The sequence below is a fragment of the Phaenicophaeus curvirostris genome, chromosome 2, assembly GCF_032191515.1.
Source record: "Phaenicophaeus curvirostris isolate KB17595 chromosome 2, BPBGC_Pcur_1.0, whole genome shotgun sequence".
Classification (NCBI taxonomy): Eukaryota; Metazoa; Chordata; class Aves; order Cuculiformes; family Cuculidae; genus Phaenicophaeus; species Phaenicophaeus curvirostris.
Genome location: NC_091393.1, coordinates 109,900,357 through 109,921,495, shown reverse-complemented (window position 1 = coordinate 109,921,495; position 21,139 = coordinate 109,900,357). Strand labels below are relative to the sequence as shown.

The following is a 21,139-nucleotide window of genomic DNA, read 5'->3' as shown; positions in this document are numbered from 1 at the left end:
CTAATGTAAACTGTGAAATTGCTACTAACCAAAGAGTCAGCAGGTCAGCTTTTCTCCTTGGGGACAGGTTTACAACCTAATGGTAGGTGGCTGGGTAATTGCAGGTTTTTGTTGGTGCAATGAAAGGAAGCATTTAGTTCAGTGCCCCTTTCTATAACCCAACAATGCCAGCGCAGAGCTTAAAAAGAAGGGATGAAATTTAGCAGACAGGCTCTAAATACGCCAGGGAAGCAGAGTTGGAGAGAAAGGAGCCAGGCTGCAGTTGTCACAGTACCCGTTAACTTCAAGAGCGCTTTGACTACTCTTGGGCTTTCCTGGGTCCTCCAAAGAAGAGTTTTGCGTTTTGTTGCAAATGAAGAAAAGGGAAAACACCACTTTGAATCTCAGAACGGTTACACTGCGCAAGACTTATTGACTGGTGTTTTTATTTATTATGAAATCAGATATTAGAAAGAAATGTTTTCCTGTGAGGGTGGTGAGGCACGGAGCCAGGTTGCCCAGAGAAGTGGTAGATGTTCCAACCCTGGAGGTGTTCAAGGTCAGGTTGGATGAGGCTTTGAGCAACCTGATCCAGTGGAAGGTGTCCCTGCCCATGGCAGTGGGGTTGAACTAGACGGGCTTTGAGGTTGCTTCCAACCCAAACCATTCTATGATTCTATGTAATGTTCAAGATGATACAAAGTAATTCCTAGTCATTAGAATAATTTCAGCTGGCAAAGCACTGCATCTACTGGTGATCTGGTTTAGTTTTCATTGTAAGAAATCTTGTCTCGTACTGCCCGATACGGCTTCTCTAACAGTGACAGGAGCAACAGTGCTTGTGAGGCTTTGTTGGGCGCCGTGGCTGAGCTGCTGTTCTTGCAGTTGGAGGTATAAGTAGAAAAGCAATTCATCCTGTAAAGCTCTGCTCGGCTCTTACAGCAACCCAGCTTGCTCATCAGCAGGAAAAAATCCCTTCGAAACGCTTTGGTGAAAATGGCATAGAGAAAAGGGTTTGCACAGGAGTTGATGGGGTAGAATAAAACCAGCAGAATCTTGGAGTTTGTCACTGTGATGAGAGGTACCTTAAAGGCAGCAGATATGGCAAAAAAGGAGATGGGGGCCATGCAGGTAAAATCTGTGAAGATCAGTATCGCCATCCTCTTGGCAATCTTGGTATCTTTATTGGCAGCCACCAACTCTGGATTCTGAACAGCTATGTAAATCTTGATATAGCAAGCACAAATGACGATGAAGGCGACAACATTTAGCACTAAGATCAGCAGGATGTAGGCTTGGGAAAGACCCGTTTCAATATCCATGGGTAAACAAATGCTGACCTTCATGTAGCTGCTGATCCCAAGGAGAGGCAGCGCTGCTATTAGAATGGAGAATATCCAGCCGCCGAGCATGATCGGCACAGCGTGCCTCAGCCGTAACTTGCGGTCCAGCTGCATGGCGTAGGTGATGGTGTGCCACCTCTCTACCGTGATCACCGTCAACGTGTACACCGAGAGCTCGCTGGCAAATACTGTGAAAAAGCCAGCGGTGCTGCAGCCGCTGCCTGTCTGCCAGTCTATAGCGTGGTTGTAGTACTGACCGCTCGTCTGAGCATCAACGGAAGCGATGAGCAGCAGGTAGAGCCCCATGCAAAAATCAGCAAAGGAGAGGTTGCACATGAGGAAGCGAGGAACGGTGAGCTTGTAATGGCTGGTGGTGAGAACGAGGAGCACGGTGAAGTTGCCGGCGATGGCAAGGATGTTTATAAACCAGATCAGGACTCTCAGGAAGCTGTATCCCAGGATGTCTTCGCAGGGATTAAATGCGTCTGGTTCCGGAGTGCACGTGAGTATTTTAGGCTGACAAAAGTCATACTCAAAGTCGAAGCCGGTTATTTCGCTGTCATAAAAAATGGCTGAGTAGCTGTAAGGAGAGGTTTCTTCATCTGTTGCAAACCGGTACGTGTTCTTTCCCACTGACCACAGCGACGTGTTGTAAGAGTCATCTCTGTAACTATTACAAAAACATACGCCCCCAAATAGAAGTGAGCTATTTGTTGCATGCTGCTCGCACTCTTTTGTAAAATACAACAGATAATGGTTGTTTTAAAACAGTTATTTCCTAGCTGTGTTTCCACAGGGTGTTTACATGCAGTGAAGCCTTGTAAAGATGCCTTTTGTTTGGGTGGCAGCCTTGGAGAGCAGCAGAGGTCGCAGTCATATCCACAGGAATGCTTTCTTATACGGCTTACTTACTTGTAAGTACTTTATTTGGGTTGCTCTAAGTGAGCCATCTTTCTCTTCCTGCATGTAGACTACAGTTCCATCTAAGTAACGCTTGGGTTGATAGATTATAGGTTTGTTGTATATATAGGTTTATCAGACAAACTAGACTAAAATAACCTAAGGATTTTAATGGTGCACCATTATCTCCCTTAGGAAATGCTCTTCCCAAACAAAGTGCTGAGCCTACAGGACCTCAGGGCTAAGGAGAAGTGCCAAGGTCACGTATTTAGCTGTAGAGGGATAAATAGCTGCAAACCCTTAACCCTCTCCCTTAAAGCCTGGTTTAGAGCCTGTGTCATCCAGCATGGCCAACAGAACAGGTTTAATGTTACCTATTTTCATTGTCCCATTGGACACTGAAACAGAACTGCGAGGATATGGAAAGACCCATTGAGAAGAGGTAAACCAGTTCCATGGGGTCATAATTTGAGGACTCTTATTTTTACTGCAGAAAACTACTGGCATGCAAATGCTGAATTATCCTTTCTATAGGCAAAAAAATATTAACAGTAGTGGCTCTTCTTTGAATCACACAAACAACTACAGTTATCTCAGGGCATAAAAAGTCTCCATGTAGGCCATTAACTTTCGTAAATATTTAATCACTGTTTTGAAAGCCTTTCAAGAATTCAGAAGAGAAGCTGGAGGAAAGCTCATGGAATTATGTTTTTTCTTCTTTCTTTCCTTTTGAACATCAAAATCACATAACTGAGTTTAATGATAATAAAATTACCACTGTGTAACTTGTAAGGGTGACTGAATTGGCAGCAAAAGACGTGCTGTTCTACAAGAAACATGTGAACAGCAGGAGGGGGAGGTTCATATTTGCTGCTTCCAGCATCTGGATGCAGGGAGGTACTTACAATATTTCATTAGTAGGCTTCCTCATGGTGCTTTCACACTCTTTGGAGAAGTTGTCAAAAATGGAAAGCAAGGAATTCTGTCTGAAAGAAGGATGAAAAGGAAGTTAGTTCAGTCTGGATTTTGGCCAAATTCTCTTCAGATGAGATCTTTACAGATGTGCAAGGTAAGCATCAGATGGTTCATAGCAGTGTGAATGTTTGTGTAGACCTCTGGAAGTGGGGAGGAGAAGGCTTTAAATACTGCAACAGTAGGCAGGGCCTCATGGGGGGTATGAGGATAGCTTCAACTAAACCCATATGGAGTTGCTTTGGCTGCTGAAAGCCAACTGAGGGTTGATTTCTTCGAAACAAAAAATGCTGTAAACTTAGCTCCAGTTGTCTTGGATTGACTGACTCAAATTAGCAGATGCAAAGATCTTTCTGTGCCATCGTTCTAAATTGTGGGGAGAGTGGTACTGTCTATTGTTATCTGAAATGACCGGAACTCAACTGAGAAACCCGTTTCTGTAGGTTCCTAACTACCCCTCTAATTTTGGGGGGAGGGGGAGGGTAATTGAAAGCCTGCCTCTTCTACCAGGTCATCCTATCATAAGCTACGTAGCTAGAGGCTACAGGGGGTTCTTTTTAGGGCACTATGCTATTGATGGAGATCTATCTTCTGTGGGCCAGTGGGCTTTTTAGTTGAAATACCAAGAAAAATGTAAGCTTTAAGCAAACTTAGAATAATGTTCCTGCTGGTGGATCCTGGGCACAGGATGGGATCCGTTTCTGTTCTAAAATAAATGGAGGTAATTTTCCTGGCTTTGGCAGAGATCTGTTATTTCCTGTGAGACCTCGCTATGTACCACAGCTTCCTTGTAACTGGATTAAGGATAATCAAACCTCATGAGCTGAATAAAGCAGAATTGCTATTTTGGAGCTTCTGAAGTCCTGCAATACAATAATGTGCTATTTGGACTTACTTTTCTGTCCGTAGGTTTCGAAAAGCACAGCAGTGGCTGGGGTACGTTAGGACAGCTTCCAGAAGATTGCTGAATTTATCCAGTGGCGGCAGGCTCTTTAACGAGTAAGATGACTTTGCATTTAAGACTTGAATGGCTTCCAGCCCATAGCTAGGCAGGGACTCCAGCGCCGTGGAAGAAATATCCCTGTGAGATAAAGAGAGCTTTCTCTTTTCATGTGTATAAAAATACCATTAAAGCGTGATGGTATGTAACAGCAACTCCTTTTTTTTCACAAAGGTCTAAGACCGCAAAGCTGCTTCACCACCTGATACCCAGCTCAGAAATGTGGTCTGTGAAACCGCAGAGCAGCAGGCTGAGAGCATCCCAGGAGCCCTGTGAGGTGAGTAACTCTTTGTCCTGGGGAAACAGGTTGTGCCCTGGCCTCTCTCCTTGAAAGCCACTGTGCACGGTGTGAAGGATGTCTCTTTAGGCCAGAGAAAGGGAGAGAAAATGGATGAATATGACTCTCCAGCCAGTTACTAGGTAGGAGACTCTCCTGGCTCTCTGCTTGGCTCTGAAGAGCCGTTCTAGGTGCTTTAATTAAATGTTATTAATTAAAACACATAAAAGTATCCATCATTCTTGCCAAGACAAACTTAAGCAGTTTGTCTTAGAGCATCTCCAGAGCTGTTTGCTTGAGGAAAGGCCATTGACATGATGATGGATTTTTGCAGTCAGGCCATTAAATGGGAGAAAAGGCTACAATTGTGAAGTGCTATTTAGTGAAGCTACGTACTGTAAAGCACCTATAAAAGGAACAAAATGGCATGTGTGGCACAGAATGCTATTTACAGAACCACCCATTGTGTTTTATTGCATGGAGTTACAGCCAGTGCAGCCCTCCTGTAAGTGCTTGATTAATAAAGCATGAGGATGCTAATAATGTGGTTTATTCAGGACAGGCTTATAGCCTGCAATCAGCTAGTGCACCGCTATAACCGAATTCTAAAATGATGTGTTGTAAAAACACACTCATCCTACCAAAAGATCAGTTAGTTTGCAGTATCAGGAATATAAGGCACAGGAATAGGATCAAGAGGATCTGGCACATATAAAGGAAAGGCTGAGATACCCAAGAGGTGGAGGTCAATGTCAGCACCAGAACTGGCTCCTGTGCATTTGTCATGGTGCAAACTGAGCCTTCTGCTCTGTAATTTCGAAGCATCTCATTCCCATGTTTTCATTTTACAGGCAGAGGGTAAGAGCTGAATATTCCTTCCAGACTCAAAGCCCATGTTTGCTGACATGACACAGCCCATGGATCACAGTGCAGTTCCCGTGGGATCCATATAAACCCAGGAAACAGAGTAATGGATACTTACAGGACATCTGGTCCCGTGGCTCCTCTCAGGGCATCATTGTGGATCCACCTGAGGTTCTTATTGTCCTTCAGGATTCTGTGGAATCAAACGTTAACTCTCTTTACATCTATTTTAGTTTCTTTGTCTTGTTTATTTCAATCCTTCTCCCACCACACTGATTGTTGTTGCAATATCTGGCCTAAGCGTTTCCACTATTGGTGATAAATTTCAGAATTTATTAGATTTTATTAAAATCATAAAAACTGCAGTGTTCTAAGGGATGGAAGAGTTGGAAGTGATGCAGGATTCACAATGGAGTCACAAAGACCCCAGAACATGCAGTTTTCTAATGGATATCAGGAAATGCAAGACAGCCAGTGAAAAGCCTTTGACTGTACTAAAGCTATTATTTGTTGTTTAGAAACAATAGTGAGGAGGGAAGCATACTCACAGTTGATTCAGCTTTGTCCCATTGAAGGCATGGCTGTGGATATCTTCAAATCCATTTTTATATAACTTGCTGGGGATTTAAAAAAAACCCCAAACATGTAAGGGAAAAAGATTTGGAGAAGATGAGATTATGTGACGTACTACAGGTTCCAAATCTTAATGCTGCATTCATTTTCATGATTAGAGGGTCTATCTTATAAAGAACACGGGTAACTACTGCATGACTTATCTGAAGTCTAACATTAAGATAAAATTGCAGCTTAAATTCCCTAAGCGTCTTCCTGTTGAGCTGTTGAAGAGAACTTCTTACGTACAGATCCTTGCTCCATCAAGGGGCTGACTTGTTCCTGTTCTAAGCTTCGGGCTGAGATCCAGAAACAAGACATTATTTCAGGTAAGTAGACTACAGCCTGGAGGCAGAGGACCTGGATTTTGTGGTGTCAGCATGTGTAAATGGAATCCTGCAAGAGCTAGAGTGTCAGATAGAAAGCAACTCTAAAGCCTGGAGCGTGCTGCTGGATTGTAGATCCTCTGTGGCAAGAAAAATCTTCCAGCAGCACAAGAGACAGCTTGGACGAGAGGCAGGGCCAAGCTGTGTTTCATCTGGCAGTCAGTGAGCTATCTGCTCCTCCAAAGTGCTGCTGCCAGGCTTGACTCATGCTGTGGAAACCTTGCTGTTCCCTGCGCTGTGCAGGGACTCTTGGTGCCAGCCTGGGTTCTTGGAACCCCACCCTCAGGCCAGGTAATGAGTGCTGGGTTTCTCCTGCATCTGAAGTCCAGCTCTTTTACTTCATTAGGAGACCTAACCTACAGGCCTGATTTCACTGAGAAACATGCATTTGTAATGTTAAATTCATGCTTCAAATACAAAAGGGCTTCAAATTCAACGCTTAATACAGACATGTATTATGCAGGGATAAATTTCTAGATTTCTGTGAAGTCGAGCTGCTCTCCTCAAGCAGAAGCATTATCCTATTTTACTTACAGTGTCAGTGATTCATTGTTCATCCCCTGGAAAGCATTTTGTGGTATAGTTGTCATACGCAAGTTATCGCAGAGCTCCCTTTGGGAGGGAAAAAAAACAAGGTATTTTTGTCAGTGATGTAGGAACAAGTTGGAAGGACCCACAGCTGGGTTAGGTTGGGTTCTACTTACAAAATAAAATGGGCTTCTAATGAGAAGATCTGTGTCAGGTCTGGAAATTGTCTTATTCCAGTGTTACAAATGCTCCTAGAGAAAAGCAGAATCCCTGTTTACAGGAGAAAAGATGACTGGAGTGGATGCAAAAAGCAGCCAACTTGGTAGGTATGAGTTTAACGAAGTATTAAAAGGTGAGTGACAAATATAATATTTTTTAATTAGGCTCCCATTGTGTTTGTAAAACTTGTAACTATTGTTTTGTAGTATCCTCACGCAGTGTCATGGAGAAGCAGAACATCTCTCTACATGAAACATAAGGAACAGAACTTAGTTACCCCCTTTGCATGGTTTCTTGTCTATCCAAAAGCTTTATTCTAGAAATAAGCCCTGAACAGAACTAATTTGCAGGCTTCATTACTGTTTTGTCTGTTAATGTCCTGTCCTGAGTTACTTTATTTTCTTGCCTATTGAAAGACCTCACTAATGGTTAACTGCTCATTAAAGCCATTGTAAATGATGAAGGTACTTTTGTGTACCGTAATGCATGAAAACCTTTGTTCCTTATACTCTTTTTTGTAATTTGTCCACTATTTTAGAGGGAAAAAAGGGGCAAAGAGAAAAGAAAAGGAACTTTCTTACAAATATTTTAGCCTTGGGAGGTTTCTGAATGCTCCATCCTCGATGTGCAAGAGATTTTTCATGTTCAGGATTAATCTGCAATGAGGGAAAAGTATCTCAGTATTGTAATTGTCGTGCATTCGGGAGGGTCCTGACTTTTGCTAGCAATTGGCATTATCAGAAACAAGTCAAGTGCAGAATAGGGCAGAAGGCTCTCTGGCTGTGAACAAGCTTTCTAAAAATAGTGTATTTTAAAGTTGGAAAAGTGCATCTTTTCCAACCAAATAATTCTATCATTCTATATGTGCTCTGGGCTCGTAGTGTGCCTAACACACTGAACATTTTGATGATGCTACCATCGCGATGACTGTGCCTCCAACTGGTGATCCTGGAGTTGGGGCTGAGCAAGGAGTTTGAGCTCTGTGCATATGTGCATGTGCCTGGTCCTTGCCCTGCAATCAGATCCCTTTGCATCATCCCTTGTTGCCAGCATATTACTGATGCTTTGCCTGTCCAGGAAAGGCAGTTCCTCAGATGATTTAAACTGTTAGAGCACTGTGGTCTTTATCAGAGGAGTGGCCAGTAGCACCAGATACCTGCTTAGATCTGCGTAGACTGGGAGATAAGTACGTGGGTGTTAGTCTCTCCTCCCAGGTTACAAGTGATAGGATGAGAGGAAATGGCCTCAAGTTGTCTCGGGGTGGTTTACACTGGATATTAGGAAATATTACTTCACAGAAAAGGTTGTCAAGCATTGGTACAGGCTGCCAAGGGAAGTGGTGGAGGCCCCATCTCTGGAGGGATTTAAAAGCTGTGTAGATGTGGTGCTTACAAATGTGGTTCAGTGGTGGAGTTGGAAGCGTTTGGTTTACTACAGCTGGACTCAGTGACCTTAAAGGTCTTTTTCAGCCTAAATAATTCTGTGATTCTATGAAATAATGTTTTCTAGTGGTTGCTCACAAAATAGGACAGATCCTCTCAATCAAGGAGCACTCTCTGCAGCCATACTATCTGGTAAACCTATATGCTTGCATAAAAGCCCAATAGCCCAGCGCCTTCCCTATGCACAATTTACCAAATACAAAGGGTTTTGCATATGGAACTGAAACAAGAGTTCAAATCCAAGAATACGATAAGACCCACCTACCCTGATCATCCACTGAAAGTGGACTTGAGTGCAGCCTGGGACATTCCATGCCTCGCACTGCAAAGGGTTAGAGCACTCGAGTCAAACAGGTTTTCTCCTGTAGCTCTTAATAGCCTTGATTAGCTTTTTGGTTTTGGCAAACGACAAGCTATCCATAAGCTGTAGGTGAGTGCATCAGGTCAAATCTTAAATTCCTTCCTTAAACCCATGACTAATTCTAGTGGAAGCTGAACCCAGTCAGAGATGGACAAACCTGTATGTCGTAGAAGTAACTGGCTTCAATGGAGTTCACGTACAAGGAAAAAAAAAAAGAAGACAGATTTGTCCTCCCTTAGTTGCACCATTTTTAAGCCACTCGCTGATCACGCTGTGTGGAACAGGCAGTAATGAGATATTGAATCAGACTTATGGTTCCCAATTTCACTAAATATTTTAGCGCATTCTCTTAGTCCCTGCTTTAACTGTCTCACTCTCTCAGATGCCTGTGCTATGCAGGTCAAGTTTAAAATCAGTACATGTTCTGTTTGAGTAATATTTCAGTGTTCAGAAGAAGAGCTATGCATACTAAGCAGATGCATTTGAATACTGCAGAGCTTTGAAAACCGCAGCTTCAAAAAGGAAGATTTTTCTCATCTGTTGTCATCTCGAATTATTCCCTTGCTTAGAAAGCTCGACAGTGCTGGCAGAAGTAGGCACAGAGCTCTACTCCTGTCACTGAGCTCACCGAAAGCAATGGGACTTTATACACATGGATGTCTCCGTGTGATTTACGTCTCTAAGGCGAGACCTTATGGAGTGCTTGCTATTTTATACAGTACTTTGGAGAGAGATGTTTCTCATCATAGAGCTAAATGAAAGCCAAATGAAGTAATGGAGGAAGATTTGGTTCAGGAATACTTCTCTGCAGACTGTTTACTCCTTGATGATCCTAAATCACGATATGGATGTCTGTCTTTAACTGATGCTTACATTTCAGACAAGGTGGGAAGGCTATCAAAAGCACCTGCTTCTATTCTCTCCAGGGAGTCGCTCTGAGAGATTTCACTGTAATGAAAAGGCAGAGCAATACATGAATGGAAAAGATACCAGAAATCAGCTTTCCCCTATATATTACCTTCTTTTATAGATAGTTGTTCAACACCCTGTACCAGCTGGTGCCAGCAGGATTTGAGAGTCCCCAGCTTTTTCCTCCTTTGGCAAAGGGATATGCTGGCCCTTTGGAATAAGGACTTAAGGGATAAGCTAGCCCTTTGGAATAAGGATTTTAGTAACAACCAGTCTCCATCTTCTCAGTAAATTGTGGGTAAAGGGGTGTCTTGTGGCCAGAACTAATGTAAATGGAGTGAGCCCAAGCCTGTGAGCCTTTTGCTCCCATCGTTGGTCCTGCTTAGTGAATTTATTTGCATGGGCAAGGATGTGGATAATGTTCACAGTGCTTCATACACTATTATTAAGTCGGCTTGACAGTCATTAATCCACAAATGCACACACACAAATATGCATTCAGGGTACTTAATGAATAATTTTTGGATTTAAATACCATTTTCATTGCACATATGCAATCTGAAAGGAATTGGCTCTTTTTCATCATTACACCAACCAATGTGACTGGTTTTGTGGGCACTATCAGATTTTGATGTAATGATGCTCCTATTCTACACATGTAGCTAATAGTAAATGATGCTGAATATAGAGGAAAAAAATTCACTTATTTGATGCTTGTTAAATGCCTACTCGATTAAGACTTATGGGGCTATGCAGAATTGACTCCTGACAGTAAAGAGTATATATTGATGCATACATAGGGGAAAGGTCTTCAAAACAGTGTTTGACCTTGACAGACTTGACTGTAAGGTCACACAAACTAGACCCAAGATCTACAAAATCAGAGCCGGTATTGTTACAGGCCTGGAGATATTTCAGTTGTAATTACAAGAAAACAACACCTGTTGGTGTTGATATAAAACCCCTTCGACTTAAAGACATTTTTAGGTCTGGGGTCTGAACATGGCCCTTCCCTGGGGTCCCTCCTCCCTGCCACTGGCTCCCCATTTACAAACATTTGAATGAGTTACGGCAGGGAGAAGAATTTATCATCTGATTTGCAGTTGATGATGAGTTTCCAAACAGATGATTTAGAGATTTATCATTTAAAAATATGCATTTTTTCGAAGTAGCACTAAATCTCAATCAAATTATAAAGTGTTCTATAGATTGACTCCAGACAAATGCATCAATTCCTATGCTGTTAATTTGGAGATATATGTTATCAGGATGCAAGGAAATCAATTAAATTCTCTTTATGGCTTGGAAAATGTCAATAAACAAAGCATTCCCTGTGAAGAATAGTATGTGCATACACTTCAGGGAAAGAATAGCCTCAAGTCATACAGGTAGGAGAAAATTTGTTGATTTAAGTTAGTCTTCTATCTGAAAACAATAAATTCCCATTAATCATTAAGATGCAAGAATACAGTGCTGTTGGATTGTGCTGTAAGACTTTATTGCAGTGGAACACATGCAGCAGAGTCTAGCTTACTTTTTACTTGCTAGAACACTGAAATTTATATTTTGAGAACTAAAAGCTAAGTTAGTCCAGCTGGGTCTATTCGGACATTTGTATTACCCTCATCCTTGCCTTCAAGAGTGCACCACAAAAGGGTTTCCTACCTTTTTGTTTTCTTGAAAATAAATTACGCAACATCTAATATATATTTTAATATCTGACGCACTGTGTGCTTTTCATAAATGAAGTATAAAAAATGCACCTTGAAAAGAAAGCAGCATCATTTTTGCTGTTGCTTAAGTTCTGAGGGAGGTCATTCTCTTGTTCTGCACTGCACTAGGGTCCTTTAGAGACCATTTAATGCAGATAAAATAACAAATAATAAATAATGGAGGCTCATGCCTGCTGTCTTTCAGGCAGAATAACAACAGGGCCAAGAGTGGTGAGATGAGCCCTATGGTTCCAGTCCTTGATATAAAATAGGTACAAAGCCAAGGGAGGGGATGCAGCATAGAGCTGGTGTGCAAAATTACAACGCTTGTAAACCAAAAGGTCCAAGAAAGGGACCCTGCCAAGCTTATCTCTTGGTGCAAAACAACGAAGAACTATCTCCTTTGGGTACTACATAAATGTACAATCACAGAAAGCCATAGCTATCGTGGCAGTGATAACATTTTATGATAAAAATGTAGCTCCTCTGCCAATCAAAAGCACCCACCATCAGTTATTAATTTGTATCCACTTCTCTCCAACATGATTAATATTTCATTACATGATCTGTTAAACAACTGTTGAAATTCCTACCTCTTCCAAGAATCTTTTATATATGGCTTATAAGAAAAGTAATGCTATTTTATCCTTCCCCGGTGTTTTAGGTTTTTTTTTTTCACCAACAGAATGCTTTAGCAACACATTTTCCCATATTTCACATATTGTACGAATGTGTTGCTTGGGATGGAGAGTTTGGATGGAATTTCTAGCAAGAAATTAAGGAAAAGTGTATGGAAAATGCTATCAACTTACATGATGAAGGCATCTCTCAGTCCTTCAAATGCATGTGATGGGATTACTTTTACAGGCAGGTGAGTAAATGATCTGAAAAAAGAGCGGAAGGAAAGGGTTGTAAGCTGCAGGGTTCCCTGTTTACAGGTTGCACCATTGCATTGGGCAGAAAAGCAACAAAGCAGAAAAAGCTGCTTTATTTTACCTGCGGTTCTCCATACCCCTAGAACCTGATCCGTTTACCATTGATCTCAGCTAAAGGGAATTCAAAGGCTATCGGGGCATAACTTTGAGACTAATCACCTTCAAATCAATAATAATCTTAACCTAGTAAATAAATTAATAGCCTGATAGAAGTAGTCCGCTACATTCACAATCAAAAGAAGGCTGTAGGCTTATTTAGTTAGTTCCCCAGGAAAAGCGGCTCTCATGTCAAGCTTTTTCTCTCTAAAACAGTGTCTTTACCTTTGCTGGACCATGTTTTCCTCCCATCAGTGCCCCTGTAAGGTTGTAGCATGGCAGGCTGAATTTACTGCTGGTTCTTTGGCTGTGTACAAGTGTAGAAGCGATCCCAGAGGAGGAGAAGAGCCTGATGTGGGGGATTTTTGGTTGGGGTTTCAGGTTTTGGGCTGGGGGGAGGGGTTGTTTGTGTTGCTGTTGGGTTTTTCTTTTTTGTAAATAAATTGCATCAGTGTGGTTAGTCAATTAAAAGCAAGTATATATCTCCGGTTTTTAACTTGTTAGTTACTCTGACTGAGAAGTTAATAACAATGTGGAAGACAGATCTGCATTTTAGCATTCTACTGCATCGCAGTACTTTTACCAGCCAGTTTATCTAGCCATGACCACACTCTCCCTGATAATGGCCAGAGGAAAATATTTAACATATTTCAAGCTGTTATCTCTGTGCAAACAGATCATTGCCCCATTTTGCTTTATAATTACAAATATCTAGCCAGAGACATTTGTTTCTCATCCTTAAAAACCTCCCTCGAGGTTTTTTGACTGAAATATTTCCATGCTATTCATATAATCTGCTTTTTTTCTTTGTTGTCATAATCCTTTATATGAAAACAATTAAAATGTTTATCAATGTGTGTCTGTATAAATATATATAGACATATTTTATATACCTATATATATATACACATGCATCGTGCTCACACAATATAATAGAAGGCTGTCATACATAAGCATGTCTTGGGGTTACAGATCTGGATGTACTACGGAATCAATTCCTAGCTACATTCCAGATAGTCTGTATGATTTGGTGCAAATCATTTAGTTTCCTTGCACCTCGACTCCCTGTCAGGAAGCTCTTTATCAGGGAGTGTAAGGATATGGTTCGAGGGAACAGTTTTAAGCTGGAAGAAGGGAGATAGAGATGAGATCTTAGGAAGAAATGTTTTCCTGTGAGTGGTGGTGAGCCCGGGAAAAGGTCACCCAGAGAAGTGGCTGATCCATCCGTGAAGGTGCTCAAGGCCAAGTTGGATGGGGCTTTGAGCAACCTGATCCAGTGGAAGGTGTCCCTGTCTTACAGCATGGGGTTGGAACTGGATGGGCTTTAAGGTCCCTTCCAACCCAAACCATTCCTTGATTCTATGAACCTGGGAATAACAATCCCTCCCTAATAGGGTTGTTGTAAGGATGTATGGTTTTGCTGCCACTGTGATTGGGTCGTTCCTGACACTACATGGATGCTGGCATGTTGTGTTGTGTGTAAAATATGGTTAAATCAGAAATGAAAGTAAGTCATGTGTCTTAAAAAATGTATTTGGTGCTGAAGGCCCAGGGCAATGGTGGAGTCTCTATCCCTGGAGGGGTTAAAAAGGTATAGCTGTGGTTCTTTGGGACATGGTTTAGTAGGCACAGGGGTGTTGGGCTGACAGATGCAATGGATGAGCTTAGAGGTCTTTTCCAACCTTAATTATTCTATGATTCTATGACAGAAGGGTAGAGATCATCCTGCAGTAGTACACTGAGCCAAAACTGAAAAGTAGAAGCTGAGAACCTCCTGCTCAATAACCCTGGCAGCAGGAACCCCTTTGTCACTGCACCATCAACTGGGCTGCTTGCAAAATGAAACATAGCTTTGCTGAAACTGTTTGCAAAAAATATTGCCATTTACAAAAGAAAATGGCCTTGAAGTGCAAAAAAATAAAGACAGGTCTTGGCTTTCAACCACACCAAAATCTGCAGCCCAGGAGCCTCCTGGCTCCCTGTGATGTGCTGGTGAGCAGTGTGGTGGCTCTAAATTCCTGTCATGTGTGGCTCAGAGCAACATGCTCCCTGCTGCCTACAGAAAGCCTTTGGCAATGGCGCTTTGAGCATAGCCACCTCAGCTGTGCCATTAAATTGCAGTGGGATGACCAAGGGCTTTCCATTTTAAACTGCATGATGGTGCTTAAACCATTCTGCCTTTCAACTTCATTGGGTTTTGCTTTTTAATTCCCCTGAGTTCACCTTGATAGCTGGAAGTGTGAACTCATCTGCATTGACATTACCTCCTCCCACTAAGCATCTCACAAAACACCAAGAACAAAGGAAAAAGGCAGATAATAATCAGCACTCTTTCCTAATCCCCAAAATACTGGTGTGGCTCACACAGACCCTTCCGCATCAATACTGGCCTCTTAAATTCACCCAGAAGGTGAACATTTCCACCCTTACTCTTGTCTGCTTTACCTCTGTGGTTTCTATCTCAGCCCCTGCCTTTCTTAAAGGGAACCGTGTCCATTTACATGTCTTTTCCTTTACTCCAAAGATTTGGAAGATCCTTTAGCTTGCTGAGTGCAGTCCAGCTTGTGTGTGTCTATACGCATTTACATTAATAGAGTTTCGAACTGCTTGTTGTAGGCTTAGTTTTTCCCAAAGTGCTGAGTAAACCCAGAGCTTATCTCATGTGCTAAAGTCTCTTCTATCGAGCATGACCGATGTCTTTGATAGCACACAATGAAACCCAAGCAGGTACTGAAAGGAATTAAATATTGATTTCTTTCTGATAGCACTGGGATTGTAACACTCAGATGTAACCAGTTATTCATCTCAAAGAGCGAAGGAAGGTTTTGACAAAAAAAAAAAAGAAAGAATAAACTGGGTTTTACAAAGCTTTTATACATTTAACTTGCCTGTGGTACCAGCTTGGCTTCTATAGCTCATGAAAGGAGGGATGCATCCATCATTAATGCAAGTCACCAACACTGGTTTGAAAGAGTATTGTTAGTTATAGGACGAACTTTTGTACTTCTAAGAAAACCTGTAATGTTTCTTTCATAGTTAATACATCACAACTTGTATGCTTGTACTCACTCCTGCCATTCAGCAGCTGACAATGCTGCAGCTTCAGATAATTGCAGAACTTTTCATCCTCAGAGAAAGGTTCTACAGAAAGGAGTGGGGAGCCAGCCAGCCTTCTCAGCATTCACTAGCCCTTAGCGTTTCTGCAAATCAAACCAGACTTTCAAGGTGGCCCATTGTAAGCAATAAGATTTTAAGCAGACAGGCTAAATATCTCTAAGACTATTCAAGAACATTGGGAAAGAGAGGAATGGTGCCTAGGTTGACCAAATCCTGTCTTTGCTTGGTAGCTAAAATAGAATTGTAGAATCACAGAATGGTTTGGGTTGGAAGAGACCTTAAAGACCAGCCAGTTCCAACCCCCCTGCCAGGGGCAGGGACACCTTCCTTCTCCCTTCAGCTGGCATTTGTTTCCTGTATTTTAGTTTTGGAATAGTAAATCTAGTGTGGATTTTCCACAGGGATTGTTATCTTCCTATTACTGGGAATACCAAGGCCATCGGGGACCACCTTCTGTTTCTCCTGCTGTGAGACCACTTGCAGTCCTGTTGATGAGGAATCAAAGCCCAAGCCCATTCACATCACTGGAGAAAACCCCCGTGTGACAGAATTGGCCTTCTGCAAGAAGTGATGTGTTAAATTTATGGTAATCAATTAAAAAAAGAACACACGCCGTACAGCAATAGGTATGAATGTGTTACTGTAGCGGTGTTGGGTGTTATATTTTATTATCTCTGTTTTATAGGATTACTCGTATTTCTAATGCCCCAAAGGTGAATGCATAAGGTAGACTTGCTGGGAGTGGCAAACATTTTATTCTGTTGTGTTCCTGGACTTGAACTCAGAAGCACTGTGACTATTGATTGAAACTGAGACTAAAACCCCACCACCTTTCTAGGATTTTTATCAGCTTCTGAGGGCAATTTAAAACATTTGCATTGATTTTAAAAGCCCTTTATATCAGGCATTGTCTATCTGAAATGCAAACTATGATGCTGGATCTATCAAACAAGCAGTCAAAGACTAGTCAAAGTCTTTGACTAGGCGATGATGGGTGATGAAACATTATCTCCAATGAAATACACTTTGGCCCTCAAACTGAATTCCTCTGTCAGTCCCAAAGATCCAAATATGCCCACAGTAAAGACACAGTAGAACTGTCTGCTTGTTCAGGCTTTCGCCACAAAGCTTTGGATTTGGTGCCTGATACTAATCCTAAGCCACTCAACCCTATGGCAGAAGCCCTGCGTACCGGGGTTGCATTCAGGCACGGCAAAGGGAACCCCACTATGAAACTAGATTTTCCAAGGAGCAGAAAGATATTGGGTATCCAATTCCTGTTACTGTACAGCTGGAGTTGGGACCCTATCCAGTTAGAAAACCCCAAATCATGGTTTGTTTCAAATTATAATGGTGTGTTAAAGATTCTTTTTTCTGCTGAGACTAAGAAGATGCATCGCTTCTATAGCTAAAATGATATACAAAGGTATCGGATTAATGGAGTTCTACAGTGTTTGTCAAATGTCCAAATTAAAAACAGGAGCCTGAGAAAATTATGATCAATGCAGGACAGTATAAAACCCTTCCTTCTGCAAACTGTTGGAAGTCTGATCAGTTAGAAAATTCCTCCAGCAATAATAGGACATGGCAAGACTAACGTGGCTAAAGAAAAATGGTTGGAGTTTCCCTACAGGATATATGCTTGGGCTGTAACAAATTATCAAAAGGTGCTCATTACAGCATCAGGGCTTGAATAACTTGGGTACAGCTGGAGTTGCAGATTGGTGTTTTCTTGACTGACCATACTCGTAAGAAGATCTTCTCTGAGTTCTGGCTTCTATGTTACTGTGTAAGAATGTTGGCACCTGAGGAACTGTGTTGGAATAACCTAGAAGCAGCACTTTTTCCCCGATGACAGATAAGTGGATAAGAAGACACAAGTATGAAAATCAAAGGAAGAGGTAAGTCAAAGAATGTGAGTAAGAACTGAAAAAAGGAGTGAGCCTATATGTGCATCTTTAGGCTTAGAGACCACATCCATTGGTACAGCTCGGTCACTATCTGATGAACATAAGCCCCTCAAAAACCGCAAAATACAAAGAAACTGAAATTTAGTAGTATAGTTCCAGGTTCTATGTAAATCAGGTTGGATGTGGCCAGGACGTAGAAGGAGCTGGACATGTCTGTGCAAATGCAGACAGATTTGGGTTTTGACATCTGAGCATAAGTATTTTCTCTGTAGCATTACTGAGCAGAATCTTGGTTGAGCTCTTTTCTGACTGTAAAGTTGGTTTCTACAGCTAGCCTAATACCTGGACTTTGTGAACAACTGCAAAGATTAACTGTTATATTAAGGTTGAAGGGAAAAAATTCTTCCCCTACTTTTGCCTATCATCTCGTCCTGTTGATCTGAGTGAAGCAGAAGTGCCAGCAGCCAGAAGACCATTATCTCTCTTAACCTGATCACTGGGGTTGGGATGTGGTTTGCTCTTGGGGTGATAGATGGAAAAAGGAAAAATAAAGGAGTAAACTAAAAATGAAAAAAAAAATCACACAACTTTAGAGCTTCTGATAACCTCTCTGGGCTGTGATGTGCATCGTCCTAATAAACGTGCCAGATTCCTACAAAAACCAACCTCTCTGTTTCTGCTGCTACAGGGATCCCTGATGTGACCGTTCTCCTGCCTGCTCTGTGTAGGTATGAACACTGGGGAAGAAACATGTTTTTTTGCAATAACTACAGAAAGATTCTCCAGTGTCTACAGGCTCTGCTTTCTCTGACATTAAGGTAACATTGGGAAATAGGGAGTATACAAATTTAGACAGAGAAGTTTCTAAAAACATACTTTGAGGAAGGAGTCACATGGCTCTAGGTTAATAAAAATTCGTATTTCTTGCTCCTGTAAATTCTAGAGCTAGGGAGACAGGGAAGAGGAGATCAGGGATAGTATCATCCCTGGGGAATTTCAAGAGCATGTTAAATTTATAAACAAATTGGATGAAAATAGAAAACACCAGCTTTGTTACCACAAGGAGCATAAGAAAACCTCAGCTCAATTCATGCACAGATAACGAAGGGATCCGAGAAACAGTGACTGTGCTGTTTGTGGGTCGGCAAATCCTGTATTTTGGCGCCGTGATTGTTTAGATCAGTGCTGTAACTGAGCCTGAAAACAACACAACAACACTTGAGTACCTACGTATATCAAGGATTCGGTCTGGTCTGATCATGAGCATGGAGAATGGATTGGGACCAGGGTATAGGAATGCCTGTAGTTCCCTGTCACTATAACTTAATCCTATTTCCCAGAAGAGCACTGGGGAGGAAGACTTGCTGGTACACCTGAAATATGGTTCACCTGACAACAGCTCACAGCAGAGGTTTTTTCTGATAGAGAGGGAAAAAAGATTGGCCACTGACTTGTCCTGAAAGGAGGCAACAAGCCCTGCTTGGAGGATTTTGTTGCTTTAATAGAGGAGGCTTTAAACTGGATGAGCTTTGGGAGGAGAGGGTGTGAGGAGTCAGATTTGTGAAAGAACAAACAAACAAAACCCACAAACAAAGCCTACAACTGGCAAAAGTTTTAAGAACAAATACTAACCTTTTAACCAGGTTTCTTTAAAGTCACCTAGGCTGCTTTTTTTTTTTTGGAATGAGAATGGCAGCTTTTGCCTCCTGCCACAGCAGGAGAACATAGAATCATAGAATAGTTTGAACACCTCCAGGGATGTGGCAGCCACAGCTGCCCTGGGCAACCTCTGCCAGTGCCTCACCACCCTCACGGTGAAGAAATTCTTCCTTATGTCTGGTCTGAACCTGCCCCTCTCCAGTTTATACCCACAGAAAGTTCACACAACTGCACCTGTTCCCCCTGCCACCGGGGCTGCTGGCATGCGGAGTTGGGAAGGAAAACATCCCAAAAGGATGTGTGTATGTCTTCTCCCTACAGAGAATCCCACTGGGTTCTTGCCAGACTTTCCAGACTCGGACAACCAAATACAACTGCAGCCCGAAGTGCATTACCAAACTTTCTCACCTCCATGGGACAGATGGTGCTCCAGAACTGTGATGAGAAAGCTTCCGTGGGGTGAGTACTGCCCCCATGCCTTGGCATGCCTAGTGTACCCCATGGCATCCCTCTGCCCTGCAGCATCATAGAATTACCAGGTTGGAAAAGACCTCTTGGATCATTGAGTCCAACCATTCCCATCTGCCATTAAACCATGTCCCTGAGCACCTCGTCTACCCGTCTTTTAAACACCTCCAGGGAAGGTGAATCAACCACCTCCCTGGGTAGCCCGTTCCAGTGCCCAATGACCCTTTCTGTGAAATTTTTTTTCTGATGTCGAGCCTGAACCTCCCCTGGTGGAGCTTGAGGCCATTCCCTCTTGTCCTGTCCCCTGTCACTTGGGAGAAGAGGCCAGCACCCTCCTCTCCACAACTTCCTTTCAGCTAGTTATAGAGCACAATGAGGTCTCCCCTCAGCCTCCTCTTCTCCAGGCTAAACAACCCCAGCTCTCTCAGCCGCTCCTCATAAGACCTGTTCTCCAGCCCCTTCACCAGCTTTACTAAGCTTCAGAGCCTCAACATCCTTCTTGTGGTGAGGGGCCCAGAACTGAACACAGGATTCGAGGAGCGGTCTCACCAGTGCCGAGTACAGAGGGAGAATAACCTCCCTGGACCTGCTGGTCACGCCGTTTCTGATACAAGCCAAGATGCCCCTGGCCTTTTTGCCCCCCTGGGCTCCCTGCTGCCCCCCCCCCAGCGCTGTGTCCCATTCCCCCTACCCCTATGTCCCCAGGCACTCACGCGCGGGCGGGCGCGGGCAGCGCCCCCTGTGGCGTTGCGGGGCAGCGCAGGGCGCGCTGGGTGCAGGCGCAGCGAGGCGGGCAGCGGGCGGCGGGCGGGAGCGGCGGCGGCGGCGGCAGCAGGAGCAGCAGCGGCGGCAGCAGCGAGGGCAGCATCGCCTCGACCTCCCGCCGCTTCTCCTCTCGCCGCTCTCCCCGCCGCCCGCACGGCACCCCCGGCTCCTCCCGCCCCCGCCCCGGGGCGGGATCGACCCCCCCCACCGCCGGCTTTCCGCGGGGTGACCTTCCCCGGCCGGCTGGGGATGGGGCGGCTGGGCGAGAGCCCGCAGGTGGAGAGGAAAATTCCCTTTGCTCTGCGAACTCCCTCTCTTGGGAGCGGTGGGAGCGCGAGGGATGCTGTCTGTGCCACAGGTGTTACCTGGTGATCGTGCAGAGCACGCACGCAACAGGCTGTCAGCTGGGAAAGCCGAGATCATAGAATCATAGAATAACCCGTTTGGAAGAGACCCACCGGATCATTGAGTCCAACCGTTCCTATCAAACACTAACCCGTGTCCCTTAGCACCTCGTCCACCCGTCCCTCAAACACCTCCAGGGAAGGGGACTCAACCACCTCCCTGGGCAGCCTGTTCCAGTGCCCAAGGACCCTTTCTGTGAAAATTTTTTTCCTAATGTTCAGCCTAAATCTCCCCTGGCAGAGCGTGAGGCCATTCCCTCTCGTCCTTGCAGTCCTTGCAG

At 43.4% G+C, this 21,139-nt stretch overlaps 1 protein-coding gene across 1 annotated transcript; it reads right to left on the bottom strand.

Moving 5' to 3' along the window:
* Positions 1-127: 127 nt before the first annotated feature.
* On the bottom strand, positions 128-20,557 carry LOC138717535 (lutropin-choriogonadotropic hormone receptor). Its single transcript, XM_069851047.1, has 11 exons — positions 20,403-20,557; positions 12,317-12,388; positions 9,757-9,831; positions 7,662-7,736; positions 7,038-7,112; positions 6,868-6,945; positions 5,884-5,952; positions 5,454-5,528; positions 4,090-4,275; positions 3,128-3,208; positions 128-1,992 (listed from the first exon to the last, which is right to left on the bottom strand). Exons 1-11 carry the CDS (start codon positions 20,555-20,557, stop codon positions 744-746), a joined length of 2,190 nt encoding a protein of 729 aa, XP_069707148.1. The 3' UTR covers positions 128-743.
* Positions 20,558-21,139: the final 582 nt, after the last annotated feature.